The sequence below is a fragment of the Rhinoderma darwinii genome, chromosome 4, assembly GCF_050947455.1.
Source record: "Rhinoderma darwinii isolate aRhiDar2 chromosome 4, aRhiDar2.hap1, whole genome shotgun sequence".
NCBI lineage: Eukaryota > Metazoa > Chordata > Amphibia > Anura > Rhinodermatidae > Rhinoderma > Rhinoderma darwinii.
In genome coordinates this window covers 242,813,967-242,836,687 of record NC_134690.1, presented here as the reverse complement: position 1 = coordinate 242,836,687, position 22,721 = coordinate 242,813,967, and the positions used below count along the sequence as shown (strand labels likewise).

General features: G+C 42.7%; 1 protein-coding gene across 2 annotated transcripts in view; it reads right to left on the bottom strand.

The window, feature by feature from the left end:
- Positions 1-22,721, bottom strand: part of LOC142759779 (tumor protein D53 homolog) — a 123,605-nt gene that overhangs the window by 65,835 nt on the left and 35,049 nt on the right. For both annotated transcript variants that reach the window (XM_075862319.1, XM_075862318.1), the window contains exons 2-3: positions 15,399-15,514; positions 7,260-7,408 (exon numbers count right to left, since the gene is read on the bottom strand). In XM_075862319.1, the coding sequence (XP_075718434.1) occupies positions 7,260-7,408; positions 15,399-15,514 (265 nt within the window). The remainder of the gene's footprint in view (positions 1-7,259; positions 7,409-15,398; positions 15,515-22,721) is intronic.

Below are 22,721 nucleotides of genomic sequence, written 5' to 3'. Positions count from 1 at the left end.
TACGGAGTGAAACTCTATAAGGTGTGCGAGAGCACAATGGGCTAAACCTGTGCCTTTTTTATATATGAGGGCAGGGACCGCCACCTTAATCCCCCAGGATGCCCAGAGGATATTGGCATTAGTGGGAAAATTGTCTGGGAACTCATGGTGCCATTCCTACAGAAAGGGTACCATGTGTACACCGACAATTACTACACCAGTGTCCCCCTGTATAAGTCCCTCCATGCTGCGAATACAGGGGCCTGTGGGACGGTACGAAAAAATAGAGTCGGCTTCCCTCAACAGCTGGTGTCCAGGCGACTAGTAAGGGGTGCGTCACTCTCATTCACCAGTGACCAGTTGCTCGCAATAAAATGGAGTGACAAAAAGGACGTGTACATGCTCTCCACCGTGCACGAGGACACCACAGTGGCAGTGAGAGAGAGGGGCGCTACCTCTGATAAGAGGAAACCGGTCTGCGTGGTGGACTATAACAAGTTCATGGGGGGAGTCGATCTATCTGACCAGGTCCTACAACCGTACCTGGTCAAGCGCAAAACTAGGGCCTGGTATAAAAAGGTAGCGATCTACCTTATCCAGATGGCCACTTACAACAGCTATGTGCTGTACAAGACCCAGGGAACGCTCAGTTTCCTCCAGTATCAGGGGAAAATTATAGAGCACCTCCTGTTTGACTCCCCCGCACCTGGAGACTCCTTTGAGTCAGAGAATGTCAAAAGGCTCACTGAGCGCCACTTCCTTCACCCCGTCCCTGCCACTGAGAGTAAGGAATACCCCCAAAGGAGATGCCGGGTGTGCAGTAAACACGGAAGGAGGAGGGATACCCGGTTTTACTGCCCCATGGGCCCTTCAAATCCAGGCCTGTGCAACTACCCCTGTTTTGAGACCTACCACACCGTTTCTAATTATTAATTTTATCTATAATTTAGGGAACACCAAAAAGGGTGGGGTGGGGGGATTCTTTTTAGGGAGTCAATTTCATTTATTCATATTTTATTTTTCGTTTCTGAGCTTTCCAAGGGAGGGAGGGATTCTCACGGGGAGGTAGTAAATTATTTATTTCAGACTGTAAAACTAATTTTCCCCTTTTTTTTTTTTATACATTTCTTGGACAATTAAATCCAGGACTTGATCACTCACAAATGAATACTGTTTATTGTGCAGGAGCCCACATCTGTGTATTCAGAACATGGACCCCACAAGTGTTCTTGAAATAAAAAATAAATGTGGGCATTGCATTTATTAGTAGATAAATCCAACACCTGCGGCCCGTGCTGCCCCTGAATTAGTGGAAGTCGTGCATTTTAGCAATGGTTACAAGAATAAATTGGGGATGTATTTCCTTTTTCTTATGACTATGTCCTGCCACATACAGCTGTTACATTCCTAATTCTGTACCGTGATACGGGCATGATATTTATTTTTTGGAGGATCTCTAATAATCGAGCTGTTCCTTATCAATACACCATGGGCTTTGTTACGGTTCTTCTGGAAATACTGACATCATTTTGGGGATTAGTGATCCTTTACTGTTCCTATAGATGGTTTTGGACATTGCCCCTCTATATATTCTGTAGGTGATTGGTTGTTTTGTGCACATAGCGGTTCCTACCTTGCCGGGCAGGGGCCTGTTATGGTGTACGGCGTCACTTGGCACATTCGTCCCTCATAAGGATTGATGGAGCTAAAGAGACGTTGTACAACCAGTCACTGAAAAAAAAAAAGCTTGTCTTGACAGCCCTGCAGGTGTTCTTCTATCTAGTGAACAGAACAAAACCGATAAAATACCAACCAATAGGATGCAATATGGAAGTAGTGCTCAAGAGTATCACCAAATAAGCTGTAAAGCAACATTGCTAGCCATATTAGATGCACTATATTTTTTGGATCCTACATAGTAACCAAGATATACTTGGTGCATCGATCAAAAAAATTGATAGAGAACCAACCCACAACAAATATGATCGACTAGGGCACAAATTCAGAGAAAGATACAAACAATTCTTTATTAAGATAAAAACATGAAACAAATAAAAATGGAAATAGGGGATGAGTCACACAGTAAAAAGGACGTCTAATCGATCAAGAATATCAGGTATGGATATTGTGTCCACATGTATGCAGTATACATATAATATAGTAATGGAAATACGTGCATGTGATCACATAAGAAACTGTATCTAATGAAAAGCAGCACGGATTCAAGCAAGGTACATCAAATGACAACAGCACAATATCAAAAAAGTGAAATCAGGTACCGGTGGCTGTGGTGATTGTCAAGTAAGTATATAACATCAGTAAGTATATAACATCAGTGACAGTCACACATGGTTACACAGGTAGTATGAACCAAATTATGCAAAAAGTGTGCTTGAAATCAGAGGATGATCAGCAAGAAGTGAGCACAATAGAGTTTATAACTGCTACACAGGACAGAAGAGGTAAAGCAACATAACAGTGGACATGATGTAACCAGGGATTAGACGTCCCAACCCGACGCGCGTTTCGGCGATTGCCTTCGTCCGGGGTTAGGGTCAAACTACTTGAGCCCACCTATATATAGTACAGAGCCCATGTGTGAAATCAGATGATGTAGGAGAAGGAAGCATAAACCGGATATGGAAAGTCGGCGTCTGATGCGGGGTACCAAGATGGCGCTGCCCCACTTCCTGTACCACGTCATCAGAGAGGATGTGAGGCGGCGAGGACTGACCGCGCCCCCAACATCCTGCTCCAATCATAGACAGCGGTCGGAAGAGGTCAGGGCCACTCCCCCCCCCGGGGGAAATCTGTGGAATACAGAGTTTCCCTGTCATCAGCGCACAGCCATAGATCGTATATATGCCAAAGGAGGAGCAAACAAGAAGGATGTTTAGCTGAATAGTACAGCAGGAGTATATTTCTATTGTTCTGGTAGTTCAAAACCTCTCCAAATATACAGTGGGGTCTAAAACATTTTCAAGCAAAATAGGAGTCCTGAAAGCCTCCAGGTGCTCCCTTTCTTTCGGGCCCTGCTGTGTGTCCAGGCAACAAATTAGGGTCACAATGGGGGCATTTTTGAAAACAGGAGAAAAAGGGTGATAGATTTTGGCATGTGTTTCTTCATTCTTATGGTCGCTTTACACAGAAATCGGTCTTCAAAGTGATACTTTTATGAAAAAAGTGTTTTTTTTTGTTTTTTTTCACCTGCTATGCATTAAATTTAGCAAAAAACTGTGGGGTCAAAATACTCACTACACCCCTAGATAAATACCTTAAGGGGTCTAGTTTTCTAAATAGAGTCGTTTATGGGTAGTTTCTATGGTTCTGGTAGTTCAAAACCTCTCCAAATATACAGTGGGGCCTAAAACATTTTCAAGCAAAATATGAGTCCTGAAAGCCTCCGGGTGCTCCCTTCCTTTCAAGCCCTGCTGTGTGTCCAGGCAATGCATTAGAGTCACAATAGGAGTCCTGAAAGCCTCCAGGTGCTCCCTTTCTTTCGGGCCCTGCTGTGTGTCCAGGCAACAAATTAGGGTCACAATGGGGGCATTTTTGAAAACAGGAGAAACAGGGTGATAGATTTTGGCGTGTGTTTCTTCATTCTTATGGTCGCTTTACACAGAAATCGGTCTTCAAAGTGATACTTTTATGAAAAAAGTGATTTTTTAATTTTTTTTCACCTGCTATGCATTAAATTTAGCAAACAACTGTGGGGTCAAAATACTCACTACACCCCTAGATAAATACCTTAAGGGGTCTAGTTTTCCAAATGGGGTAGTTTATGGGGAGTTTCTATTGTTCTGGTAGTTCAAAACCTCTCCAAATATACAGTGGGGCCTAAAACATTTTCAAGCAAAATATGAGTCCTGAAAGCCTCCGGGTGCTCCCTTCCTTTCAAGCCCTGCTGTGTGTCCAGGCAATGCATTAGAGTCACAATAGGGGCATTTTTGAAAACAGGAGAAACAGGGTGATAGATTTTGGCGTGTGTTTCTTCATTCTTATGGTCGCTTTACACAGAAATCGGTATTCAAAGTGATACTTTTATGGAAAAAGTGATTTTTTTATTTTTTTTCACCTGCTATGCATTAAATTTAGCAAAAAACTGTGGGGTCAAAATACTCACTACACCCCTAGATAAATACCTTAAGGGGTCTAGTTTTCTAAATAGGGTCGTTTATGGGTAGTTTCTATGGTTCTGGTAGTTCAAAACCTCTCCAAATATACAGTGGGGCCTAAAACATTTTCAAGCAAAATATGAGTCCTGAAAGCCTCCGGGTGCTCCCTTCCTTTCAAGCCCTGCTGTGTGTCCAGGCAATGCATTAGAGTCACAATAGGGGCATTTTTGAAAACAGGAGAAACAGGGTGATAGATTTTGGCGTGTGTTTCTTCATTCTTATGGTCGCTTTACAAAGAAATCGGTATTCAAAGTGATACTTTTATGGAAAAAGTGATTTTTTTATTTTTTTTCACCTGCTATGCATTAAATTTAGCAAAAAACTGTGGGGTCAAAATACTCACTACACCCCTAGATAAATACCTTAAGGGGTCTAGTTTTCTAAATAGGGTCGTTTATGGGTAGTTTCTATGGTTCTGGTAGTTCAAAACCTCTCCAAATATACAGTGGGGCCTAAAACATTTTCAAGCAAAATATGAGTCCTGAAAGCCTCCGGGTGCTCCCTTCCTTTAAAGCCCTGCTGTGTGTCCAGGCAATGCATTAGAGTCACAATGGGGGCATTTTTGAAAACAGGAGAAATAGGGTGATAGATTTTGGCGTGTGTTTCTTCATTCTTATGGTCGCTTGACACAGAAATCGGTATTCAAAGTGATACTTTTATGAAAAAAGTGATTTTTTTATTTTTTTTCACCTGTTATGCATTAAATTTAGCAAAAAACTGTGGGGTCAAAATACTTACTACACCCCTAGATAAATACCTTAAGGGGTCTAGTTTTCCAAATGGGGTAGTTTATGGGGAGTTTCTATTGTTCTGGTAGTTCAAAACCTCTCCAAATATATAGTGGGGCCTAAAACATTTTCAAGCAAAATATGAGTCCTGAAAGCCTCCGGGTGCTCCCTTCCTTTCAAGCCCTGCTGTGTGTCCAGGCAATGCATTAGTCACAATGGGGGCATTTTTGAAAACAGGAGAAACAGGGTGATAGATTTTAGGGTGTGTTTCTTCATTCTTATGGTCGCTTTACACAGAAATCGGTATTCAAAGTGATACTTTTATGGAAAAAGTGATTTTTTTATTTTTTTCCACCTGCTATGCATTAAATTTAGCAAAAAACTGTGGGGTCAAAATACTCACTACACCCCTAGATAATTACCTTAAGAGGTCTAGTTTTCTAAATTGGGTAGTTTATTGGAAGTTTCTATCGTTCTGGTAGTTCAAAACCTCTCCAAATATACAGTGGGGCCTAAAACATTTTCAAGCAAAATATGAGACCTGAAAGTCTCCGAGTGTTCCCTTCCGTTCGGGCCCTGCCGTGTGTCCAGGCAATGCATTAGGGTCACAATGTGGGAATTTTTGAAAACAGGAGAAACAGGGTGATAGAGTTTGGGGTGTGTTTCTTCATTCTCATGGTCGCTTTACACAGAAATCGGTCTTCAAAGTGATACTTTTATGAAAAAAGTGACTTTTTTTTTTTTTTTCACCTGTTATGCATTAAATTTAGCAAAAAACTGTGGGGTCAAAATACTCACTACACCCCTAGATAAATACCTTAAGGGGTCTAGTTTTCCAAATGGGGTAGTTTATGGGGAGTTTCTATTGTTCTGGTAGTTCAAAACCTCTCCAAATATATAGTGGGGCCTAAAACATTTTCAAGCAAAATATGAGTCCTGAAAGCCTCCGGGTGCTCCCTTCCTTTCAAGCCCTGCTGTGTGTCCAGGCAATGCATTAGTCACAATGGGGGCATTTTTGAAAACAGGAGAAACAGGGTGATAGATTTTAGGGTGTGTTTCTTCATTCTTATGGTCGCTTTACACAGAAATCGGTATTCAAAGTGATACTTTTATGGAAAAAGTTATTTTTTTATTTTTTTCCACCTGCTATGCATTAAATTTAGCAAAAAACTGTGGGGTCAAAATACTCACTACACCTCTAGATAATTACCTTAAGAGGTCTAGTTTTCTAAATTGGGTAGTTTATTGGAAGTTTCTATCGTTCTGGTAGTTCAAAACCTCTCCAAATATACAGTGGGGCCTAAAACATTTTCAAGCAAAATATGAGACCTGAAAGTCTCCGAGTGTTCCCTTCCGTTCGGGCCCTGCCGTGTGTCCAGGCAATGCATTAGGGTCACAATGTGGGAATTTTTGAAAACAGGAGAAACAGGGTGATAGAGTTTGGGGTGTGTTTCTTCATTCTCATGGTCGCTTTACACAGAAATCGGTCTTCAAAGTGATACTTTTATGAAAAAAGTGAGATTATATTTTTTTACGCCTGCTTTGCATGAATTCTTACAAAAAAACTGTGGGGTCAAAATACTTACAACACCCCTTAATAAATACCTTAAGGGGTGTAGTTTGCAAAATGGGGTCACTTGTGGGGGTTTCCACCATTCTGACACCTATGAGCCTCTGAAAACCTGGCTTGGTGCAGGAAAACCAAATGTACTTCAAAATGTATAAAATTACTACTAAACTTGTAAGTCTTCTAAATTGCTCAAAAAAAAAATTTTTTTTTTCTTTCAAAAGTGCTGCCAAAATAGAGTAAAGAGATGGAAATATATATTTAATAAAAAAAAATGTACTGTATGTATGTACATATGTGACATATTGCCGTTAAAAATTGGGAAAAATTATAATTTTTACAAAATTTCTTCATTTTTTCTATTTTTTTATTAATTTCCGTAAATCGTATCAGTCTACTTTTACTACTAAAATAAAGTACAACATGTGACGAAAAAACATTGTCAGAATTACTTGGATATTCAAAACTTTCGCTGAGTTATTCTCTGATAAAGTCACACATACCAGATTTAACAAATCTGGCTTGGTCATTAAGGCCCAAGCAGGCCCGGTCATTAAGGGGTTAAGGTAATGGTTGGCAATCATTGCTCTCTATCTTCTAGGCATTACCAATGTAGCCATATACTGTAGATTAAACATTCTATACATACATTCATATTGGAAAAATGAGACTGAGTTTAGTTCAAAACCAAGTTTTTCTGGTCTTCCCTTTATGTGAAAATAATAGCACAAATATATAGTAAACAATCATTGTGGGACAATCATACTTATGGAGGTCATCGAGGGAACAGTTTAGGAGCTAGACACTTACGCTGAATGGGTCTGCACATCTTGCCAGCTGCGACTGAAGTTCTGCTTCAGCTCATTCATCATGCTGACTCCCAGTTTATGTTTTATCTCTGCCAGGTGCTTCTCTTTGGCAGCTAACACTTGACGTAGAGTTACAATCTCATCTTCCAGCTATACCAACATAAATATAAACAAAGTCAAAAGTAACAGAAACAGATTGATATTCAAGTCCTGCTAACATAATGTGTTGCTAGTGATTATATAAAGCACACAGTACTTTCTATATATTAACTATAACACTTTTGCTAGATTTCTCTAACTCATCTTCACGTATTAACAATGGGGGATGTTGTAGGGCTCTGCTCACATGAAGTTGCAATCACAGCTGGGTCCTTATACCTAGCGGGTCATAGGTACCCCAGCTATAAAGAGAACAGCAGCATCATCATAAGTTAGTATTATGGAAGCACAATGGCACCTTTTGCTAATGTAAACACATTACATGGGGGTATATCACTGTACAAATGAATATTTGATGTTATACAGTGTATACATTTTTTTTTGTGCCATGCCATATCAACATACCCAGCAGCAAACAACACCAATGAGGATATTCGGGACAAAAGGCATAGCTGAAGCACCAGGCTCTACGGGCTTTTAGCAAAGCTTCTGAGGACAAATGTTTGTGATGTCAGTAATAAAATATAAGAATACAATGATTGCAGTTCTGCTTAGTTGGTAAATATCTTATGACACGAGTGGTCAGTCACACATCTGATGTCCTTAGACACCCTCTACACTGCTGGTAAGAACTCCTAGATCTTAACAAAAAGAATCATTGTGTTCATCTTAAATTTTATGACATGGTGGGGCTAATGATAGTAAAAATAGTTAATTCTTTTCAACCCTTCACAACCCCCAATTTCAGAAAAGAGGAGTAGTTGAATCATGATCTAGCACAGACTTCTGCTATAATATCCGCCAATTTTCGGTGTAAATTATAGTGAATTTGTAGGGCCACAAGGAACCACTTACACTAAGCCCCGCACACTTTAAAAAAAAAAAAAAAAATATGTGCAAATATGGCGTGCCATAAAATGTAACTTTTTAAAACCATAATACTGAGAGTAAGTGTTTAGCTTCCTTGCAGCGCCACCTCAAGGGAAATTAAGTATCACACAGTACCGATTTATATCATTGGGTTGTCTGTATAATACAAGAGAGGTTCCCCAAAGAAAGAGATGTTCTTTGTAGCCGCTCTCTACTCTGGCTAATAGATCGGGATCCTGAACAGAGACCCCCTATATTAACTCAGAATTCCCCGATAAGGTATATGAAAATAGGCTTTCTAGATTGGACAACCCCTTTAAAGGGAATGTGTTGCCAGCAAAACATGTTTTGTTTTTTTTAGTTAAACAATTAGTGTGTAGGTGATTAAACATTGTTCTAATTTATTTTATTTTTTTTCACGAGTCAGGAAATATTATAAATTGGATTCAATTTATAATATTTCCCAGCACTGGTCACTAGATGGAGCCATTCCCAAAATTGCAGCATTGCATGTGGTAAAGCAACCACATTGCTTTATGCTGCAAAATTGGGTAAAAATCCCTCGCTCTAGTGAGCTCTCAGAATCCCCCCCTCCTTTATCTTGGCTAGTGCCGGGAGAAACGAGGGGTTTGAACGGTCTAACCTCCTACACTGTGTGTCACCATTTTTTGAGCTAACACACAGTGTAGTAGGTTTACATACAGTAGTAAACACACACTGAAACACGAACATACATAGAAATAACTTACCTGCTCCAGTCGCCGCCGCTCCCTCCGGTCCATCCGCTCCGTCTGCTGCCGCTGCTCCATGTGCACAAGTCCGGTAGTAATCTTACTGTCCGGCCGCGACTTCCGGTCCACAGGAAAATGGCGCCGGACGGCGCGCATTTCAAATTGAACTGTGTGGGAGCGGCGCATGCGCCGTTCCCACACAGCGGCGTACACGATAGTGGATGGAACGGGCCCCGTTCGCAGTCCCTATGGGACTGGAGCTGCCGTATTCCATGTCTGTATGTGTCGTTAATCGACACATACAGAAATGGAAAAAAAATGGCAGCCCCCATAGGGAAGAAAAAGTGTAAAAATAAAAAAAAGTAACACACAAACACACAAATTAATCCAAACGTTTTTAATAAAGCACTAACATCTCTAACATATTTAAAAAATATATTTGGTGACACTGTTCCTTTAAGGACTATTTTGAACAAGAACAATCCTGATCACACCTCTTTCATATAGAGCTCGTTCATACAGATTTTCTCCCATATAAATTAAAATTACAAATTGCTAATAAAATAGAATGATGATACTTATTGATGATTGATTTATTTATTTTTATCACAAATTCATCCCTTGCTTAGATCTCTTTCAGCAGTAGAGGCCAGGACATACAGTTAGGTCCAGAATTATTTGGACAGTGACACAGACTTCATGATTTGGGCTCTGCATGCCACCACATTGGACTTGAAATGAAACAACTGAAATGCAATTGAAGTGAAGACTTTCAGGTTTAATTCAGGGAGTTAAACAAAAATATCCTGTGAAGCGTTTGGGAATTGCAACCATTTTTCTACACAGCCTCCTCATTTCAGGGCCTCAAAAGTAATTGGACAAATTAACATTACCATAAATTAAATGTTTTTTTTTAATACTTTATAGAGAATCCTTTGCAGGCAATGACTGCCTGAAGTCTGGAACCCTTGGACATCACCAAGCGCTGGGTTTCCTCCTTTGTGATGCTTTGCCCGGCCTTTACTGCAGCTGTCTTCAGTTGTTGCTTGCTTGTGGGTCTTTCTGCCTTAAGTTTTGTGTTAAGCAAGTGAAATGAACGCTCGATCGGGTTGAGATCTGGTGATTGACGTGGCCATTGCAGAATATTCCACTTCTTTGCCTTTAAAAACTCCTGAGTTGCTTTCGCAGTATGTTTTTCGGTCATTGTCCATCTGTAGTGTGAAGCGGTGTCCAATCAACCTTGCTGCATTTGGTTGAATTTGAGCAGAAAGTATATCCCTGAACACTTCAGAATTCATCCGGCTGCTTCTGTCTTCAGTCACATCATGAATAAACACTAGTGACCCAGCGCCCTTGGCAGCCATGCATGCCCATGCCATCACACTGCCTCCACCATGTTTTACAGGGGATGTGGTGTGCTTTGGATCATGAGTCGTTCCAAGCCCTCTCCATACTTTCTACCTCCCATCATTCTGATACAGGTTGTGTAATGACGGGGTAGGGAGACAGACAGGTGAGCCCTAATCTACCCGCCACTCAGTCCGTGCCTACTTGCACGGCCCATCCTAGGCGACGGCGTACAACTGGGCAACGGTCCCTACGCTCAATATGTGCACGACAGACAAACAGACAAGGGTACATAGAAGCTAAGGGAAATGTGGCAGTTGCCCACGGCAACATCGTGAGCAACAGACGTAGAGAATGAGCTGAGTCAAACCAGGAGTGAACGAGGTACCAAACGCAGAGCAGGAGCGTAGTCAGTAAAGCCAGGGTCAAAATGAAGCAAGGTCAATAATAATAGCAGGAGCAGCAGAGCCAGGAAACAGGATAGAATCACAGGCAAAAACAAGCAGGAAATGAAGGTATAAATAGACCGAGGGCGGGAGCTAAAACCGTCTAGCTAGGCTGTTATAGGTTCTCCCACTCCTGAGTCTACCAGCCTGAGTGGTAGCAGATCGAGTCACTCTATCAGACCTAGGAGCAGGTGCAGACTGATTAACCACGGGCGTCGACACAGAAGCTGTGTCTGGCAGATCCTTTACAGGTAGATCTTAGTTTCTGTTACGTCCAGGGCCGGGGATCGCCGTTCTAACTCACCCCCTGACGATCCCGGCCATGGACACCTCTCTGCTCGGCGTCCTCCTCCCTCTGGCAGGCGCCGGCACTGTCTTCCGGATCCTCGCGCCGTTCCCCGCAGGGCGCGCGTGCCCGCGCGTGCACGGCCTTAAAGGGCCAGTACGCGTCCAGCTGCCAGTAATCAGTTATTAGCCCAAATGGCTGCTGGACTATAAAAATGAGCTCTGCCCACTGGTTCCATGCCTGAGCGTTGTTGTATACCCTAGTCTGTCTTGCTAAAGGTCTCCCAGTGTTTTCCAGTTCCCAGTGTTGCCCGTTCCTGCTGCCTGTACCCTGTATCCCGTACTATCGTTACCTGCTGTGAAAGCCAAGTCGTGTCTTCCGCCGCATCCGCGGCGTCACCTGCTGTGAATGCCAAGTCGTGGCATCCGCGGCGTCACCTGCTGTGAAAGCCAAGTCGTGCCTACCCGCTGCATCCGCGGCGTCACCTGCTGTGAAAGCCAAGTCGTGCCTTCCCGCTTCATCTGTCCAAAGAATGCTGTTCCAGAACTGGGCTGGCTTCTCTAGATGTTGTTTGGCAAAGTCTAATCTGGCCTTTCTATTTTTGAGGGTGATTAATGGTTTGCACCATGTGGTGAACTTGAACCTCTGTATTTGCTCTCATTAAGTCTTCTCTTTAGACCTCATGCACACTTCCTTCACATCCGTTTTTGACGGATCCGTGTGCCCGTTTTGTTATCCGCGTGATCTCCGTGTGCACTCCATGTTTCCGTTTCCGAGCGCCGAACATGGTACTGTCCAGGGTGCTGAAAGAGCATGGTTGTTCAGCGCTAGTCACTGTACAGGGTGCTGAAAGAGTTAATGGGTTGCACTGATCGGCGGTAACTCTTTCAGCACCCTGGACAGTGACTAGCGCTGAAGAATGACCATGCTCTGCGCTCGCAAAATACAATTCTAATTAAATAAAAAATAAAAAAATCAGTTCATACTTACCCAGAACTCCCTGCTTTTTCCTCCTGTCCTGCCTCCTGGGATGACGTTTCATCCCATGTCACCGCTGCAGCCAATCACAGGCTGTAGTGGCGTTCACATGGGATAAAAGTCATAACAGAATGCCGGACTGGATGGCGTCGGAAGGCCGGCCTCCTGGGATGACGCGTCATCTCATGTGACCGCCTCTGCAGCCAATCACAGGCTGCAGCGGCCACATGGACTGCATACAGGAAGGTCGGACTGGAGGAAGAAGAGGGACTCGTCACCAAGACAACGACCGAGGTACGTATGAACTGCTTTTTATTTTATTTTTATCAGCAACCTCTTCTCTCTATCAGTGCTGTATAGAGAGAAGTGGCTACCGATTAGTGTAATGTCTTTAATGTACTTCTGCCCGCCCGGCCGTTGCTAGGCAACGGCTCTGTCACACACGGACGGCACACGGATGCCTTCCTTTGACTTGCATGTCCCTCACGTTCATGGAATCTCGGACCAAAGTAGGACATGCTCCACTTTTGTCGGAATAGAGCAACGGGACCGTCAAAAACACTGAAGTGTGCATGGCCCCATTGAAATGAATGGGTCAGGGTGCTAGCCATCAGAAAAACAGCTAGCATCCTGAAGGAAAAGACTGAAGTGGGCATGAAGCCTTATGGTAGATTTAGATACTGATACACCTATTTCCAGGAGAGTGTTCTTCACTTGGGCAGATTTTGTGAACGGGTTTTTCTTTACCATGGATAGGATTCTGCGATCATCCACCACTGTGATCTTCTGTGGACGTCCAGGCCTTTTGGAGTTCACGAGATCACCAGTGCGATCTTTTTTTTTCAAGAATTTACCAAACTGTTGATTTGGCCACTCCTAACATTTGTGCTATCTCTCTGATGGATTTCTTCATTTTTTTCAGCCTAACGATGGTCTGTTTCACTTGCATTGAGAGCTCCTTTGACTCCATGTTGTGGATTCACAGCAACAGCTTGCAAATGCCACACCTGGAATCAACTCCAGACCTTTTACCTGCTTAATTGACGATGGATTAACAAGGGAATAGCCCATGCAGCCCATTAAATAGCTTTCGAGATATTTGTCCAATTACCTTTGGTCCCTTGAAAAAGAGGCAGCTACATATTAAAGAGCTGTAATTCCTAAACCCTTCCTCAAGTTAGGATGTGAATACCCTCAAATTAAAGCTGAGGGTCTGAACTTTAAGCCCATATTGATTATATAACTATATTCAATATGTTTTTGGTAAACAGCTAAAATGTCAAAACTTATGTCACTGTACAAATAATTCTGGACCTAACTGTATGTAAAGAAAAGTATACGCATAGGGATTAAGAAAGTATCCTCGGAAACACACCCTGTACTGAAAACTTAGCTTGGCCAAATTCAAACATACCCAATGATGTTTCATAACTTTAAGACCCACAAATATTTTAGCTAAACTTCATACATTCTATTCAATCTTAGGATATGTTCACACGGGGTGGATACGCTTCAGATTTTACGTCCGGATTTGCGGGCAGTAAACATGAAGTGTATGACAGTAGCAGCAAAGTGGATGAGATTTTAACAAATCTCATCCATACAAATAAACGCAGAAATTGACATGGGGTGCATATTTTGAATCTGCAGCAAGTCAATTTATGTTGCAGATTTTTATAGTGGATTTCATTCTTTGCAATACATAGGGGGAAGTCCACGACAACATCTGCATGTAAATCATGTGGTATTTGCTACGGGTTCATCATAGAATTTGCGGCGAAAACCGCAACAGATTTTTTTCAGTTGCAAATCCAGTAAATGGACGTACCCAAACTCTAGATGTAAACAGCTCTACAATGATTCAAAGTTATCCTTTTTCCCCTTAACAGGAGGTTTTAGATGGGGAAAAAAACAATTATGGGCGTTTCTCAGGAGATGAACGCTTTACATTCTGGGAAAGTCCTCCACCTTGACTAACTGCCTGTCCCCTTGTATCAGACATGTTTACATCAATTGACCTAACATCCTTATCTATAGTGACCTTTAAGTCAACCTGGCCTTGTTTGTTCTTGCTTTGGCTGTTTTAACCCTTTAACTCTTATGCTTGAACAACAATCTGTGTCAGCTGGGGGAATTAAGGACAAATGCTCAATATGCACTGACAATGTCCTAGTGTTTACCACATTCCCATAAGGGACCCTTCCCAACCCCTTTAAAGATCTGGGACTTTTCATGAAGATTTCATGTTTTAAGATAAATAATTCTAAATATGTGACTAGTAATTTACCAGAATGCAATGTGCTTTTAAAGGCAAATTTTAACCTAAATGGAGTTGCCTTCAATACTTGAGAATCCGGTTAACCCAAATATACTATTAATATATTGCACACCTTACCCTCCCTCCACATTTAAGTTGATGAAGATCTACAATTGTGGAGATCATGACGCTCCAATCTATTGGATGCATCTTGAAACCTTACCTTCTATGTTGAAGCTGAATGATTATGTTTGCATATTGAGATAATAGAGGGACACCAATACACACTATCGCACCCACTCTCTGTCTCTCTCTCACTCATTCTGACCTCGGACACTCTCTCAGACATATTTCACACAAATGCTGCTTTGAGCTTGGTTCAGGCCTTAATTCACAGACAAGACTTTGATGGGCTTGCTCTAACTTTCATGATGAAATAAGTCTTTAGTTCTAATCAGATAATGAATATTAAGTGAAAAAATGAACAATATTTAACTCTGATGAGGATGGCATGGCATAGCTGAAGTCTTACAGGAGCACATCGGAGGTTGGTAATTTGCTCAAAAAAGCATCCAGGTAAGTTGACAGCTTGGAAGAGGTCTCTCTTTGGTTGCCCTGATTTTTACAGATTTTGCACATGGGTAATGTCGATTTTGAGCTTATAAAGGCTAATGTAAATAAGAGCTCTGCAAAGCACTTCCATCTGGTGCGCACCAGGCCATGTCTCAACCTCTAAGTGGTTTGATCATCATAGTTTGGTTAAAATATGATCATTTTCAAGAATAACATGAATTAACAGTAGCTAGCCTTCTTGTTAACAGTTTCCAGGTTGCTACAAGAGATTTTTGTACATCACAGTATAGCAAAAAAACACAAGTAATGAAGATATAATAGCAAGAGTAAAGTAACAATCATACCAATAAAAAATGTTTTCACTAGTTATTAAAAAGTTTAGCGAACAGGGAAATATGTAGTTGAAATATTGCTTAGTCAATTCATAGCATCTGTTCTGTTCCTACATTCTTAGAAAGAATGAAAATGTATAGAAGTATAAAGTGAAGACTACCTTGGCTAGCTCATTCTTTAACTCTTCTTTCTCTTCCTCGGATATTATTTCTGTATAGTCAATGTCAGCTGTCAGTTCCTCATCTGTTTCCTGCAGTGGCTGAGTATCCAAAAGATCTGTAAAGGAAATAAGCATGCTGATATAATCATAAACCATTCAAAACGGATGACATGCTCAAATGGTTGCAGGACAATATTATTGTGAATAGAAAGCCAAGCAAAGTTCACCACTAGAGAAGCTATGCATAGACATTAAATGTATAGTGCAAAATTTCATTGAAACAAAAATCTCATACAATGAGCCTCAATAATGAAAATTGGAGCAAACAAAAGCTGAAGGTATTGCGCTTAGTGACCAACCAGATTCCAGCTTACTAACCTGAGCCCAAAAAATGACAGCATGAGTCTGATTTAGTAAAATATCTAGTTTCTTGTTACCCTACTTTTCTTGTATGAGGCTCATTGTGTATTATTAAAATGTAGCGTAATTTTATCAAATGTAAATGTTATCCCACCAAAGATGATGATGAGCATGTTAAAAGTTAAGAATTTAGACCAAATGCCTTATTGATTTTTTTCGAGGCTAAATATCTTTTTATATTAGAGTTGTGGCTAGAATGTCATAACTTCTTAGAAACTCAATCAGAGATTGTTCTTTAGACTCCATAGATTAGTGTGTGTAATACCTGATTCAGCTTAAAAATTTTAAATAGGCACTGCACTTTGAACAAACTTTGCATAAATCAATAGTATAAGCCAATATAAAAAACTTGAATACATTTTATTAGAGAAAAATTACTCTCTTTCTACTTATAAGGCCCTTTCCTCCACTTCCCCTTCCTCCCGAATTGTGTTAGACCGGCTCTCAGCTCACTGATCAGGTTACAGCTGCCCATAGAAGTCTAAGGAGAGCGGAGGAGGGAGGAGAGCAGAAGCAGAGCTAGAGAGAGGCAGAGAGATGTGCAGCAGCTTCCTAGTAAGTGTTATATCTCACTCAAGTACTGGATTCTCAGCTACACTGCTCATTACCGCTGTATAATCACCTCCATGCTTCTGCAATTTCTATGTATGTGGTAGATAGAGATACGAGGATTCTCATCTTCTCTGTGTGCAGTGTATGGCAGACATGATAGCAGTTAGGCTCCGAACACTAGCTCAGAGACAACTGAGAAGTAGAGATAGAGCATGCAGAGAAAACTGCTAAAATATGTTTTATACAAGTCATATAAATAGCCATAAATAGTGTTACTCTTCATGTACACACATATGACTGCTTATTTTGAAAAGTCGTCTTACGTCATCTCAAAATGTATGTATGCTTTAACATTGTTTTCAAATTTGGCAAAATTTAGTATTGATACAAGGTCCAAGTAATGTAAACTATAAAATAATAAAACAAGTGGTTACTTTTTCATGTTAGGCCTCACGTACACGAACGTGTTTTTGAGTCTGCAATTCACCCGCAAATCTGCAGGTGAATTGCGGACCCATTCATTGCTATGGCACCATGCACACGACCTTGGTTTTCACGGTTCCTTCCAGGACCGCAAATATGAGCCGCAGAAACTCAGGACATTGCTTATTACAGCCTGCAAATTTGCTACAGACTTACCCATAGAAGTCAATGGGCCAGTTGGAACTGCGGATATACCTCCGTGTGACATCTGTAATTTTGCGGATTTGCGGAAGTGTTGCTAAGCGACGATAGGAAGTTTTCCTTGCACTTTTTCTCTATGATCCGCATTTTGTAGATGACACATGGATGCACTACGGATGACAATTCATCCGCGAAATACGGACCACGGTCCGGGAATTTGTGGACCAGAAAAACACTACGGTCGTGTGCATGAGGCCTTAATCTCATAAACACAACTATAAGGCCTCATGCACACGAACGTGCTTTTGCGGCCGCAATTCCCCCGAAAATCAAAGGGAGTATTGCGGCCCCATTAATTTCTATGGGCCCATGCACACGACCGTGGTTTCCACGGTCCATGCATGGCCCAGGAGCCTGGACCATAGAAAGAACGTATATGTCTTATTACAGCCGTGTTCTGCGGTCCAGGCTCATAGAAAATAATGGATGCGGTCATGTGCACGGCCCGCGATTTGCGGGCGGCTCACGGTGAAACTCCACGTCCGGCCGACCCGAAAATCACGGCCGTGCCCATGGCTACGGTCGTGTGCATGAGGAATTAGGCTGGGTTCACAGGATCTGCAACAAAATACAGGTTGTTTTTTTTTACAAACCCCAATCACAAACACAGTAAAAATCCGCAGTGGATTGTAGGCATGTTGCGTATTTTTACTGTATGCTATAATGGACCGTTTTGAGAGGGACATGTTTAGAACACCAAACCCCAGTAGTATAATGACATGGTTTACTGCCCTTAAATCTAGTGGTGACATGTTCCCCCTAATAAACATTATATGCTCTTTCTTAGGCTACATTCCGACGAGCGTGTGCAACTTCGGACGTGAAAAACAGATGTTTTTCACGTCCGAGGTGCGCCCGTGCGTGACGCGTTATCATGGATCCCTCATAGACTAGAGTCTATGGAGGGATGCATGAAAACGCAAGTAAATAGGACATGTCCTATTTTTCCACAGACCCTTCACACGCTCCATTGAAACAATGGCCATGTAAACGGCCCCATCGAAATACATGTGTCCGTGTGACGGCCATTGTTTTAACGGCCGTCATACGGACCAGTTACACGCTCGTCTGAATGAGCCCTAAGTCACATCAGCAGATGCTTTTCAAAGCATGCTCTGTATGCAAAAGAAGTTGCCTCTCGGCCTAAGGGCGGATTTACACGAACGTGTAATACGTCCGTCGCATGGACCTATGTTAGCCTATGGGGCCGTGCAGACAGTCCGTGATTTTTGCGCAGCGTGAGTCCGCTGCGTAAAACTCACGACATGTCCTATATTTCTGCGTTTTATGCGCATCACGCACCCATTGAAGTCAATGGGTGCATGAAAATCACGCGCACCACACGGAAGCACTTCCGTGGGACGCGCGGGATTCGCGCAACAGCAGTCAAAAGTATGATTGAAAACAGAAAAGCACCACGTGCTTTTCTGTTTTCAAACATACAAACAGAGTGTCATAATGGTAGCGGCTGCGCGAAAATCACGCAGCCACGCATGATATGCGGCTGACACACGGAGCTGTTAAGTGCCTTTTGCACACGCAAAACGGCACATTTTTTGTGCACGCAAAACGCACACGCTCGTGTAAATCCTCCCTTAATGGGGAAATATTTTCCTAACAGCATTTTTCCTGGGATTGAACTTGAGCTATGCTTAGCTTCTTTTCTATCTTCTCTACATATTGGTGCTTTGACAGGATACAGTAATCATATTTTCTTTATTCAGCTAATGAAAGCCAGAAGTAATGTGTGTTGAAGTGTTTTGCTCAACTCCACTATCCCCCGCCCACAATAGTACCTTCAAGGACTAATGTAATTAGGAACAGAGGCTCCCAGTGTGTAAAAACATAGGCAATGTACAGAATATAAACTCATAAGTACGACTCTTCCTGTTGAGATATTGCTATGTGTACAGTAATTTACAAGCAGTCTTACACAAAGAATATTCTTAAAACATACTTCAAGGGCTTATTTTCCACCTACCATCTAATTTCCAGAAGAGTAGGCACATATGTTCTGAGTTTCAATCCAGGCAATCTATACGGAATTTGGGTAACCCCCTTCTTAAAGACTAAGCACCTAATGTGAAGCCATACATATGGTATCAAACTGTTCTTTGTGCGATGTATACAGTTAATGGATATTACGGACATCAGGTAAACGGTAAGTACAAGGTAGCCAAGCTTGTGATATTTCCTACAGAAACATAACAGTATACTATGTAATTTCAAGGTCCAATATTTCCTACCGATTAAAGGTGTTGCCTAAGGCCTCATTTACACGAGCGTATTATACGCGCGTGCGACGCGCGTGCTTTTCACGCGTGTCGTACGCACCTATAATAGTCTATGGGGCTGTTTAGACGATGCGTGAATTTTGCGCAGCGTGAGTGCGTTGCGTAAAACTCACGACATGTTCTATATTCTTGCGTTTTTCACGCAACACGCACCCATTGACTTCAATGGGTGCGTGAAAACAACGCATGCCACACTGACGGTCCTGCGTTGCATGCGCGAAAATCACGCAAGAGCTGTCAAAAGGATGAATGTAAACAGAAAAGCACCACGTGCTTTTCTGGTTACAAACATCCAAACGGAGTGTCAAATTAGAGATGAGCGCACCGAACTTCACCGGGTTCGGCCGAACTCGTTTTAACCGAACCCGGCAAAAAATGTTCGGGTACGCGACGTCAGGAGACAGTCACTGCCCACGGTGCTGAAAGACTTAAACTGTTTCAGCACCATGGACAGTGACTTTCGATCACAATATACATATACGTGTAAAAAAAAAAAGAAGTTCTGACTTACCGAGAACTCCCGGCTTCTTCCTCCAGTCCGACCTCCCGGGATGACAATTCAGGCCAAGTGACAGCTGCAGCCAATCACAGGCCAAGCACAGGCTGCAGCCAATCACAGGCTGCAGCGGTCTCACGGCCTGCCGCGTCATCCTGGGAGGTGGGGCCGGATGACAAGAGAGGGACGCGTCACCAAGGCAACGGCCGGGAGACCGGACTGGAGGAAGCAGGCAGTTCATGGTAAGTGTGAACGTCTTTTTTTATTCACAGGTTGGTGTAGATTGTGATCGGCATTCACTGTCGAGGGTGCTGAAAGAGTTACTGCCGATCAGTTAGCTCTTTCAGCACCTTGGACAGTGACGGGCGTCGACTACCTCATCTCTATGATGGCGGCTGCGCGAAAATCACGCAGCCGCGCATCATACACGGATGACACACGGAGCTGTCAATTGCCTTTTGCGCACGCAAAACGCAGCGTTTTTTTGCGTGCGCAAAACGCACACGCTCGTGTAAATGAGGCCTAACTAAGACAACAACTTAAATAAATGCTGCCCTGGTATTTAGCTGATCGACACAGGACCTGCTCCTGGATTTACTGGCAATTGGCTGATAATACTGGGTCTGACAAAACAGTGCTGTGCAGTGAAGTGGCTGAAATGTATTTCTGTGTGGCGCCCAAATAAATCGCCAACCGAAGTCTTCCAGGGTAGGAGTTGCTCGTTCATCGGCTGATCGTATAGTTTAGGTAGCATAAGATATTATAGTTTTTGGCAGTATATCTCCCTGTGTAAACATGGAGATGTGCTGCCGGCATGATGGAAATGCATGGGGAAGAGCGATCGTAGTAACAATTGCTCGTCCCCATGCATAGCTCCTTGTGAAAGCAAACGAGCGCTGATCAATGAGCTATCTCGTGGATCTGCACTTGTTTTTACGCCCAATATCGGTTGATGTAAAAGGTCTCTAAGGGTATGTTCACACAACCTATTTTCGGCCTTTTTCGGGCCGTAAACACCCGAAAAATCGCTGAAAAATCGGAAGCAGAACGCCTTCAAACATCTGCCCATTGACTTCAATGGGAAAACGGCATTCTGTTTCAACGGAGCGTTTTTCGCAGCGTTTTTTTACGCATAAAAAAACGGCCGCGAAAAAGAAGTGCAGGATACTTCTTGGGACGTTTTTGGAGCTGTTTTCCATAGACTCTATTGAAAAAAGTTTCAAAAACGGCTGTAAAAAAACGCTGCGAAAATCGCGAGTGGCACAAAAAACGTCTGAAAATCAGGAGCTGTTTTCTATTGAAAACAGCTCCATATTTTGAGACATTTTTGACTGCGTATGAACATACCTTTAGGGCATGCCCCCACGTGGCGGTTTTCCACCGCAACTGTCCGCATCAATGCCGCACAGAATCTGCGTTGCAGATTCTGTGGCGTATCTGCCCAAAATGTGCAGTAAATTGATGCGGACTAGCTGCTGCGTATTGCGGTGAAAGTACTTCCCTTCTCTCTATCAGTGCAGGATAGAGAGAAGGGACAGCACTTTCCCTAGTGAAAGTAAAAGAATTTCATACTTACCGGCTGTTGTCTTGGTGACGCGTCCCTCTTTCGGCATCCAGTCCGACCTCCCTGGATGACGCGGCAGTCCATGTGACCGCTGCAGCCTGTGATTGGCTGCAGCCGTCACTTAGACTGAAACTTCATCCTGGGAAGCCGGACTGGAGAAAGAAGCAGGGAGTTCTCGGTAAGTATGAACTTTTTTTTACAGGTTGCTGTATATTGGGATCGGTAGTCGCTGTCCAGGGTGCTGAAACAGTTACTGCCGATCGCTTAACTCTTTCAGCACCATGGACAGTGACTATTTACTGACGTCGTCTAGCAACGCTCCCGTAATTACGGGTGCACACACATAATCACCCATAATTACGGGAGCCCCATTGACTTCCTCAGTCTGGCTGTAGACCTAGAAATACATAGGTCCAGCCAGAATGAAGAAATGTCATGTTAAAAAAGCAATACGCATCCGCAGCACATAACATGTGCATGACATCTGCGGACTTCATTGCGGAATTTAGAATCTCCATTGAAGTCAATGGAGAACTTCCGCAATGAGTCCGCAACCAGTCCGCAACATCCATTGTATGCTGCGGACACCAAATTCCGCACCGCAGCCTATGCTCCGCAGCGGAATTTTCAGCCTCGTCTAAACGAAGCCTACTAAAAAGAAATGGAAGGCAATGGAGAAACGGGTCCGCTGCGAATTAACGCTGCGGAGTGTCCGCAGCGGAATTCAAGAGCAATTCCGCCACGTGGGGCTTTGCCCTTAGTGTCCGCACTGGCGTCGGAACTACAAGTCACCAGCGCAACCACTTATTTGCTGGTTGTATTGGTGATGTCTAACTGCCCAGCGGTCCCAGCACCGGCATGAACACTTACTGTGCCTGAGTGAGAAACTAAACAGATTCTGGGTACTCCTCCACTATGCCTAGAGGATGTGGCGGTTGGTAGGGGTGACGGGAGACTTAAGGATTACAGCAGGACCAGGGAGGATATTATAATGAGGGCTTACTTTCATGAGCCTACCGGAGTCTTGGGCCCCCAGATTGCCCTCATTATAATTTGCCTCTGGCTGTAATTCCTAAACGGTAAATACAATATTTTTGTTACTATTTTGTTTTGTTATTTATCATTGCTTGCTTTTAAGTCTATAGTGGTGGTGTACAGAGGCTCAATTCCGAAAATTGTGTCACAATCCAAATACTTCTAGACCGGACTTCATGCCTGTGTTATGACTGACCTGATAGTTCTTTCTTCAACTTCTTAATACTTATATAAAACCTGGTAGATCCTGTAGGCTAAAAAACTTAATCATAAGGAAT